Source organism: Haemaphysalis longicornis, unplaced genomic scaffold (assembly GCF_048455015.1).
Source record: "Haemaphysalis longicornis isolate Haplotype H1 unplaced genomic scaffold, Haemaphysalis longicornis Haplotype H1 scaffold_1, whole genome shotgun sequence".
In the NCBI taxonomy this organism is placed as follows: domain Eukaryota; kingdom Metazoa; phylum Arthropoda; class Arachnida; order Ixodida; family Ixodidae; genus Haemaphysalis; species Haemaphysalis longicornis.
Window position 1 is genome coordinate 138,243,605 of NW_027526203.1, and position 11,087 is coordinate 138,254,691.

Below are 11,087 nucleotides of genomic sequence, written 5' to 3' on the forward strand. Positions count from 1 at the left end.
CACGTCACCAAGATTTTGTTTACCCGGGCATAAAACACTTTCGTGGTAAAATAACATTATATCTATCCCTGCCTCGGATGTGACGCTACTCACGGTTCTCGGCCGCAAGCTGTTCGTACGGGCCGCGGCGACAAGCAGACAGCATGCACTGAAGAGCTGGCGTAGAGCTGCATAGCACAGCCCATATATTTGGGGTAATTCTTGCTTGATATTGTTAGGATGAAAATAAGGCGTATTTGCGATATTCCCACAATCTGCGATGGTGGCATGTAGCAGCGCATAAAAAACTAACAGTTCGCAAGCTGGCTGATCAACCTTCTCCTCTTCTTTCTCGAACCGAGCACCGTCCAGTGCCTCTCGTCGTCTTGGTCGTTTGCCTGTATTTGGAGCGTCACGTAACAATATAAAGGAGACCCTCGCGAATAGCTGTGTGTTCAGATGCGGTTGACGTCGTTAAGTTGGACAGTTTGAAATAAATGTCTAGATATATAGCTGGCACTACTCCAGTTCCCGCAGAACTGAAGATCGTTACCGGGCCACCAGCATATACATGAATCCGGTCTCTGTCGTTTTGATGCAAAAAGTGCATAGAAAGCTGTTGAAAACCATGTGCTCGCATATCGCTTTCTTGGGTATTCGCGGGATAGTAAGGTGCATATCTGGCTTCGAGAGGCAGCACAGAGCTGATGGTGGTCGTGCCGCAGGTGAGAAGAGGCTTTCACGCTGAGTGGCGACTACCTTAGAAAAGGATGCCCGTGGTCTCGTTGAACGCAGGGATGCAAGGTGGTAATGAGGCATACGAGCGAGATGTTTAAAGTGAGCCCGGAGTGCATTCTCTGCCAAGTAATTTTTTATCGGATGTTCTCTTGCGGTGCAAATGCATGGCGCTACGCGGTAGACCAAGACACACCCGGATACGCTGGGCTTCTATCGCCTGGACTCTGCGTAGGTTGGTTTTGGACGTGTTGGACAGAATGCGCAGGCAGTAACGTACAACACGGAAAAACGGCGCATTCTAAAGATGTAGCATCGAGCGAATGAAAACGCCCCACATCTTTTCGGCCAGAAATTTGAAAGGCTGGACAATTCAAGTAGGCCGTTTTAGGGGATAAAATTTTGCTGAGTATTATAAGTCCCGATCGATGATAATAACAACAAAGCGATGAATGTTTATGTAAGAAATGAGGTGTCCATTTAAGGAGATCTATATTGCGACATTTTTGTTCGTGTATATGCCACCATTGCGCACTGATGTGGTGTTGTTTTGAGACCTTGTTGACGCAAGAATGCCCATATGCGGGTCGCGACTTTCTGAAGGCGTGCCCGAACCTAAGGACAAACGTTTCCAAGATGAAAATGTCAACAGCATATACAGAGATATGCACAGGGATTAGTATAGCTTCTTTAAGCCCGATAAACTTGAGGCTGAACAGTGCCGGCCAAAGAACACCCCCTTGAGGGACGCCACGGGAAACATACTGCTACGAGGTTGTGCCGTCGGTGGTCTCAACAAAAAGGGATCGCCCATATAGAAACTTTGAACCCATCTGTACGTTTGGCGACCCGTCCCCGCATTCTACAGGTTATTCAGAACGGCGTCATGTAGTACGCTGTCGTGCGCCCTTTCTATATCGAGAAATAGCGCTGCAGATAGACGTTTGACCGATTTCTTGTGCTGCAACGATGTCACAAGGTCAATAACAAGGTCGATGGATTAAAGTCCACGTCGGAATCCAGCCATAGCTTTTAAGTAAATATTATGGTGCTGAAGATACGGACGAAAACCATTATTTCAATTATTTTCTATGCAGCTTGCTAGGGCTGTAGGGAGTTATTACGCCAGGTCCAGTGGAGACTTGCCTGGTTTGAATACCGGAGCCAGATAGTTATATTTCCATTTTTCAGGGACCGTGCCATCTTGCCAAGACTGGTTCACACGACAAAGAAGGGCGTGACCGAATTCTACACCTACGTGGCACAGGGCGGCGTACGGGACACCCTCTGGTCCTGGTGAAGATGTACGTTGACACAGAGATAGTGCATCATCGAATTCTCCCATTGAAAACAGGAGGTCCATGCGCCAGTCCCATGGTGTTGAAACAACGCGTATCTCGTCTTACCTCGGCAAAGCTGGGACACGGGTGATTCTGAGGTAAAATTCATTCGTGTTATTTGCCGATTCCCCCAGTGCGATGTACGCACTCTCGGAGATGAAGATTTGAAAATCTTGAATGTATTGCTTTTTGAAGACGAAATAGTCACTTGCCTAAGTTGGCGAAAGTAGGCAACCCAGCCGGCGTCCACGTAATGCGCACCCGGACATCACTGAGAAAAGCGTCTACACCAGCCCGCAGTTCCCTGGCGCGTTCTTAGCATCTCCATGTTTCAGAGCATGCGCACATCCGAAAAAATAAAACATATAGAAACGTTCCCGCACACTGTCCAAGGATTTGAATGATAAAAAAATAAACACAAAGAAGCACTCAGAGTGCGCCGTTCCATATTTGCGCATAGTCTATAAGGAATTAGTAAAATCCCCAAACCCTCGGCTATCGGAAACAGCGGTACACGCGAAGCTTGTCGGGTTATCAGCACGTCGAAGCGGTTGATTGACCCACCGTTGTCTTTGTCCGTGAGCAATCCTAGCCCTATCGTGCGCGTCGGCCCGCTGTGGTCGTTTGGCATCTGGACCAGCTCGCCGAACCCCTTCAGCGGCCCTCCGTTGTCCTATCACCTGCTTCTACAATTTCGAAACTCAGAAGTAGCTCGCCGAACATACCCAAGTACACGGGCCCACTTCAATTGCCGTTCTTTCAGGGTTGCCTACTCTTTGACAGAGTGGTACACGCACGGTCTACCCATGGCGCAGTCGGCCTGGAACTTGTTGCCGATAAACACGCGTGGAGCAAGCAAACCTCCATTTCCCTTCTCGATAGGGAGAAGGTGCCTGAATGGGGCGACCCGTGACGCCCCTTGTGGGAACGGCCGCCAGCGGCGGGCCAGGAGAGCCCGCTGCAGGCCGGGAGAGATGGGAGAAGGGTGGGGAGGAAGAGGGTTAGGGGGAACCTTGAGAATGCCAAGAGCACAAGTCAGCCAATTCAAGCTTTGTTATAAGAAGGAAACACTCAGGGCATGGTCCATTTCTAATAAAGCAAAGCGTTAAGTTTATGTACGTACGAAGCGGGATGCCTTATCATACCCAGGCCAAAAGATCTTCGTACATCATTACCCGTAATTTTACAGGCGAACGCCGCCTTTTGCTGACAGGGGCAGGCAGGTAGGCCATTAAAACTGGAGCAGTGGGCTGCATTTTAGCGGTGCGCTTAATTTTGAAAAATTCCTTTGTATAATGTTTTCCTTGGGTGTACGCGGGTGTACATCACAGGCCCACAACACTGCTGTCCTGCGATAACTGATCACCACCTGCTCTAAGACAGAGTGCCAATCGAGGTTTCGCGTACTGATGTAGCGAGGTATACGTGTGCGTGCAATTAAAGGCCACTTTATTGGCCACTGACACCCATACAAGCGTGCCAAAGCGAAGGAAGGTTTTAGTGTAAAGTTTGCTGACCAGGCCATGCTTGCCTAAGTTGCTACAACTGAACAGTGCTTCTGCGGTGCCGTTTCCATGACACACAAGCTGCCTCCATGCATTAGTTATCCTCAAGGTGTTCGAGAATAGGTGCAAAATATTTACCCTTATCTGTGTGGTGTAGCTGCTGGAGTCATGTGTCGTTAAAACACGACCATTTTACAACATTGTTGGGTGCCTGTGTGTACTGTGTATGCATCTTTTCTTTGATTTAAATGGAGACTTCAACAAGGCAGCAAGCCCAGATCATAAAAGTGCGGCAATCTTTAAAAAGCCAGAATCATTTATTATCTTATTTTGCTGAAGCCCTCTGTGCAGATGAACACGTTACTGCGCTGGGTGTGGTTTATGAGATAAAGGTATACTTTTGCACTCCTTCTTCATGATCGATGTGTGCGTGTGTGACCGACGACGTGGGGCAGAACGCCATCGGTCCCACAAAAAACGCTTTCGCTTTAAAGTTTTTCCTGGTCCCGTTTTCACGAAAGCTGTATACATTTCCTTTCTAGCCGTCGGCTACATTTCATGAGGATAAAAAATTTTCCTTCGCACGTATACACTCTGACCCGCCGCGGTGGCTCAGTGGCTAAGGCGTTGTGCTGCTGAGCACGAGGGCGCGGGTTAGATTCCCGGCCGCGGCGGCCGCTTTTCTGATTCAGGCAAAAAGCAAAACCGCCCGTGTGTACGAGATTTCGGCGCAGGTTAAAGATCCCCAGGTGGTCAAAATTAATCCGGAGCCCTGCGTTGCGTCGGCGCGTTAAACTCTACAATCAATAAAATCACGTATACAGTCTGTATTACTTTTATTTGGAGCACATTTATTTCTTTTGTGCTCATTACCCAGCCTTCCTTGGTTTCTGGTAGCGTGACGTTATTCTTTTGTCCTCTTTCTTCGTCACGTGAGACAATATTGCTGGCGGCAGAAGTTTCCGGGGAGGGGGGGGGGAGGGGGCGTCCTTGTGTGATAGCGTCAGTTGCAGGCATAGATGGGGACGCTGTGTGCCGAGCATGCGACCACTAACTGTTTGTAGAATGAACGTCAGTGCACAGGCGCGGCACCTCCTGAAATCGCGTAGCCTGTCTTTATTCCGCGCCGTAGTATTATTGTCCTCCTTTGTAAAGTCCATTTGCTGCCGGGCCAGGCCGGCCCTCACATCTGGCTGCCTCAGTAGTGGATTCAGGTTTGCGGCTCTTACGTATTTCCGCGGACGCTTGATGAGCGGGCAACAGCGGACCGCTAGGAGCCTGGGAAAAATTGGAAGCAATCCTAGCGACGCTATCGCGTTAAAAGCCATACACGTGTGTATCCTCCCTATTGTGCAGGGCCATCCACTTTAGGGGCGAGCACGGCGGAGCGGGGCCGCGCTCCGCAGAGCGCCCGCGCACAAGCCGTGGCCGCGTACCGAAGCTAAGCGGAGCAGGCGCACAGGGGCTTGGAGGCGGGGCTTCGGGTCATCTGCTAAAGCGCGGGAGGGCTCCGTGCTTGCTTTGCTGTGAAGCACGCCTAACTGTCGGCATGCTTAGCGCGCCGCCACCGCGTTGCGAGAAAGCGCACTTTACTCACTCCGGCACGTTGTGTAGTTTCTGCGTACAACTGAGTGCTTGCTCTTTTCGGTGCCATGATCCCAGTTAAATGTACTTATTGTTGCAAACATTTCAGGACTGGCTTAGCTTTGTTTAATCAGAGTCGCTGTAGAGGAGGGCTCCGTGTAAGTTTGACCAAGGGGATATACCTAATCTATACTGGCATGACGCAGCACATGGGTGTCCGTGCATTTCGCCTCCAAGGAATTTTGGCCATTGCGGCTGATTTTCGATCCCGCGACTTCGGCCTCGATGTCTGCCGGCATTTTTCATATATATGAATATCGCGCATCGTCGAGATGGTTCAAGCAGTCGCCCAGCCAGTGGATCATGCACCAAGCTCAATCGTCCTACTCTCCGGTGAGTCTTAGACTGGTCCCACTCTAGTATATAATGCATACACCATTGGTTGCGCTACCTACATGACTAGTTATTGGGAGACCGCGGCCACTCCCTTTGTTGCCACTTGATGTGTATCCTCCTTTCTGGTACGGCCCGCACTTCCTCGCAATAAGCCTACGTGAGTAGTGAAGTTGTCGTCACCGGTTCCATGCTACACAATTGTGAAACAGCTTCATTGTTCTTGAGGTCCACAACTTCTGCATTCGTTTCTTTACCATCCTGTAAGGCGTGGCCTAGCCAAACGCCATGAACTGAAAAATCATCAATATGTTCAATACGTTTTCAATGTGCTTAATAGTGCGAGCAAAGCCTTACATATAAACAAACACTTGCATTGTGGACTGAACATATTTTAATTTGTTTTCATATTTACGATATTTGTTTTTGATTTCCATGAGTTCGCTGATCCCATTCGAAGTCACATCGAGCAATCCGCGAGTGTTTTCGAGCAAGTAACAAGTAACACTCCGTCTTAGCAAGTAACACTCCGATCAGAAAATTTTGGGGAAGCTTGCGCTCACGCACAAGACTTGAATGGCCAAGCTGTTGTGGGTGAGCATTGCCGGAAACAGTTAAGTTTGAATATCATTGCTTCTTTGCATAGTTGCGCTGGTAGCAATCGCCGGCATATGCTACGAACAGGTCGTCGCCTTCTTCGCGGCGAGTGGTGGATGGGAAGTCATCGTCAGCATTGTTGACTTGTTGTCATCGACTCGGGGCAGCGGCGGCGGAATCTGCAAGTCGTCTCGGGAAGGAGTGGCGCACTCGTAGCTATGCCTCCAACTATCCATAATGGCTTCCAGAGAATGTACCTGCCGCGGGGACCTCTCCCTAGCAGGGTGTCTTTTCATTTTTAGGATTATAGATCTTTACCATTAGCGCTGGAGTTTTTTTACATGCGCGGTAGTGGTTGACGGCAGCGTTGGAGGTTTTTTCGCCAAAGCCGGTGCGCGAGCCGGGGACTCGGCGGTTTCCGCGAGGCACGTGCTCACGTGCGCTCGAAATTACTTGGCTCCTCAAGGTTTTTGCCAGTTTTTTTTTATTTTCACTAATTGCAATGCGCATGCCGTGGACGCTCGGCGGTCGCCGCGAGGCGCGCGCCCACGAGCGCTCGGGATCCGGGATCTGGTTATCCGGGGCCTTTTTTTACAGCTTCTCCGTAGAAACAGTCATTTTCCCGCGTTAAACCCTATAACTCCAGCCAAACGAGTCATTTAATGACTTAAAAAACACATGCATTTAACTGGGACCATGGACCTCAAAAGAGAAAGCGCTCAGTTGCCGTACGCAGAAACTACACAACGAGCCGCAGTGAGTGAAGTGCTTTTTCCCGCAACGCGGTCGCGGTGCGCTAAGACGCTACAAGAATGCCTAGAGTAATACCTCTGTCAAACGTGCCTATTTAAGTGCACTTAAGCGCAGTGCACTCGGGCTCCCCGAATGACGTTCTGGCCGCGCGCTGCTAAACGACAAAACAAAGTGCTTTTGGCCATGATGCCAGTGACGATAGCCGGCGTAAATATTACACAAGATTAGTTGAAATTCCCCCTATTTATCACGTGAGAAACAATGTAGACATTTTGTTGTGTTTGTATTGTTCGCAATCGCCATCGGCACCTCGCGGAAGTCCACAAAAAAAAACGGAGTCGAGACAGCAACTGAACCCCGCCGCTGATAGCTTCACTGTTATTCACTGCGCAGCGAATCGCAGCAGCATTATAATTTGGGTGAAATTATCTGAAAGCGTGGAATATATCATAGAAGGTTGAAACGGGAGCACAACCACAGAGCCGCAAGAAGCCACCTATGAAATCGCCACAGCGAACAGCCGCCATGAATCATAACCCCACCAGGCGGCGTTGGCACATGGTTGAGAGCGGCGTTATTTTCTTGTTTTTCGACGCCGCTTCTCTTTTTGTGAAAATAATTGAACAGAATATAATAATTAACTTCTAACATTACTTATTATTATCTACACGCTCGCTATTTTAGGTTATTTTTCCCGTTTTTTGACCCCTGCGGCCGAGACAACTCACTCGGTGAGCCGGCCCGGGTAAAGTGTGTTTCGGGAACACACTCAAGTTAAACTGCGTTCGGTGGTAAGTGTCATTAGGGTTTGCCGCTTAGCTGCGCCTGAATGATATTTCAGCCGAGTGCACTCTGTGGAAGTGAACTTAAATACGCACGTTTGACAGGGGTATTATACCCCTGTCAAACGAGGCTATTTAAGTGCCCTTCCAAAAATGCACTCGGCTAAAACGGCATTCAGGAGTAGTAAACGGCAAACGCGAATGACACTTACCACCGAACGCAGTTTAAGCTGAGTGTGTTCCCCAAACACACTTTATCCGGGCCGGCTCACCGACTGAGTAATCTCGTGAACGTAAGTCCGAAAATCGGGAAAAATACCATAAAACCGCGACCGTTTAGATTATAATAAGTATGTTAATAGTTAGCTTTAGGTATATCGCTTATTTACTTTTACAAAAAACAGAAACAGCGCCGAAAAACAAGCAAATAACCACTCTACAAACGACGTGCCAGCTCCGCCTGGTGGGGTTTTGCCGGTTTTGCTCCAGGCCGTTTTCTGCGGCGTTCTCGTAGGTGGTTTCTTGTGGCCCTGTGATTGTATTCGCGATTTCTGCTTTTCTGTTATATTCTACGCTTTCAGATAATTTCCCCCAAACTATAATGCTGCTGCTATTCGCTGCAATAACAGCAAAGACATCAGCGCCGGTGTTCTATCGCCGTCACGCCTCCGTTTTTTGTGCACTTCTGCGAGGAACCGAGTGCGATTTTTAACTATGCAAACACAACGAAATGTTTACATTGTTTCCGACGTGATAAAGAGGGGGAATTCCAAGTAATCTTGCGTAATATTAACGCCGGCTATCGTCACTGGCATCACGGCCAAGAGCACCTTATTTCGTCGTCTCGCAGCGCACAGCCAAAGTGTCATTCGGGGAGCCCGAGTGCTGTCTGCGTAAGCGCACCTAAATAGGCACGTTTGACAGGGGTATTAGGCGTGCTTCACAGCAAAGCAAGTACGGTACGCTCCCGCGCTAGCAGACGATACGAAGCCCCGCCTCCAATCCCTTATGCGCCTGCGCCGCTTAACTTCGATGCGCAGTCATGCCTTGTGTGCTCGCGCTCCGCGGAGCCTGGCCACGCTGGCCCGTGTTCGCACCAAAAGTGGACGGCTCTCTACATGCCCAAAGTTCCCGTGGGATCTGAAGGCCCCAGAGCAGGACTGACACTACCATTTGATGACAGTGCCACGGCTGGTAAAGTAGCTGAAATCGGCCGTCATGACTCCACGCTGCCACCAAGCTATAATAAGGGGTTATGTGCCCTGTATCAAGGTCAAGAAATCAAAAATGAATTTTATCATCACTTGTATGTTTCAGCGCAACTGCAAATAAGAACACAAGTATATTGCGCTGTTTCTCCTTCAGTCCCATGTCCACGAACACTTACTTGCCTGACCCCACATATCTATCCGGCTTCTTCATCGCATATTCCCATGCCAGACTCTATCTTACCCAAGCCGTACCCATATATGCACACATGATACATGCCAAGGTTCGGTTTCTGCGTTTTCAGCCTATAATTAAAGAACACAGCGCGTGTGATATCGCATACTTAGGGAATTATTGCATCCGTATAGCTGTATTTTAACAACTCTCCCCGCCGTTGTATCTCGTTGAGGTGATAGTATGTATTTTTTGAGTGTTCAGTTTGGGGCAACAATAGTTTAGGGTGGGAGTCGACAGGATCTCCTCTTTGCGCAATTCCGTTTTGATATTATGATATCTTGTTCTGGTATGAAAAATACGTGCCCGCCCCCCTGTATCATCCTTCTCTTTTCTTCTGTCTCGGGCCTGTTTATTATTTCGAACCATGCTGCTCGCACTGGTTCGGATAATTTTCTTCTCGAATTATGTCTGCATCACCGCAAACTGTTCTTTAGGGTATCTTGGCCGTAATTTCTCTCATGCCCCATCCTCCCTTAGGTTAACACTTTATCATACACTAATTCGCTCTAAACTACAGTATGACTCGTCAGTCTGGAACCCTGCACAACAAAACCTAATTTGTTTTCTAGAATCTGTAACAAACCACTCAGCTCGATTTCTACTTTCCGACTACTCCCGTACCTACAGTGCTTCACTAATGAAAAATAACCTGGTTCTACCAAGTTTACACAATCGCCGAAAAATTTCACGTATTTCTTTGTTTCAGAAAATCTTTTTCCATAACCCTTCTATGAGACGCCACCGTTTCTCACGGCCCACGTACATCTCATCCCGCATCGAACATCAGTTCAACGTTGCCATTCCATCTGGCCGGACAAACGCAGTCTCCAAATCATTTCTCCCGAAAACGTCTGAGGAATGGAACCATCTTCCCCACCAATTGTGCCCAATGAAGATATTGCATCATTCAAAACTGCACTTTATTTATATGTACTGCAGTAACCTGGTTTCGATCTGGAAATTGTTTTCCCCGATTCATGTCTCCCCAAAACATCTGATGAATGGAACCATTTTCCCCACGACATTGTGTCCATTGAAGACCCTGCATCATTCAAAAATACACTTTGTTATTATGTCTGCAGTAACTTCGTTTCGGAAAATTGTTTTGTGTTCACTTACTGCCTGTACTTCTATACTGTTACCTCTTTCATGCACTCTACCCACCCCCTCAGTAACGTCGTAAAGGCCCTGAGGGTCATTCGATAATAAATAAATAAATAAATAAGTAAATAAATAAATAAATAAATAAATAAATGAATAAATAAATAAATAAATAAATAAATAAATAAATAAATAAATAAATAAATAAATAAATACCAACTAACCTTGATATGCATGATAGAACTTCGAACAGCGCATCAGCAAAAGACGGCGGACAGGAAACACTGGACACCATCTGACCGCCCCGTTTTCCTGTTGTGCTCTTTGAGGTACAATCATGGATATCAACCAACCGGGCCAGCTCACCATTCTGCTGCAGCCCTGATATTATCGGCCATGTGAGCCCTCACTATTTGTACTTGAGCACACACAGGAAGAACATTACATTGTTCTGGCCTTGGGCACAGTATTTTCTTGTAACGAAGCAGTGTTTTCTGGAAAGGCAAAGTGCACCACTCACCACCCCTTCCACAGGCGCAGAGAAACGTGAGCCCACCAAGGGCACTTGCCCAGATGATACGATCACAGAAGCCTACGGCCATCTTCGCGGAATCGCTGTGCTGCTTACTACCGGTCGTCCAGTCATACCGGTAGAACACGCAGGTTGCGCCGCACACAAGGGCTGCCACCCACACTGCCACCTGCTTACCCTGTGAAGCAAGTTTGCATGTGACGAGATGCACCAATTTTAATTCCGCAAATACAACTTTGTGAGTCCTAAAATTCTTTAATTGGTGCGATGGTCTTCACGTCCGTGCTGCTTTCTGACGCAGCACTCGAGCTCGTGAGAATTGAAAGCAACGTTCGGGTCA

At 48.2% G+C, this 11,087-nt stretch overlaps 1 protein-coding gene across 1 annotated transcript in view; it reads right to left on the reverse strand.

Moving 5' to 3' along the window:
* Nucleotides 1-11,087, reverse strand: part of LOC144136988 (O-acyltransferase like protein-like) — a 150,846-nt gene that overhangs the window by 13,430 nt on the left and 126,329 nt on the right. Inside the window, exon 13 of the mRNA XM_077669438.1 lies at nucleotides 10,736-10,925. Within this exon, the coding sequence (XP_077525564.1) occupies nucleotides 10,736-10,925 (190 nt within the window). The remainder of the gene's footprint in view (nucleotides 1-10,735; nucleotides 10,926-11,087) is intronic.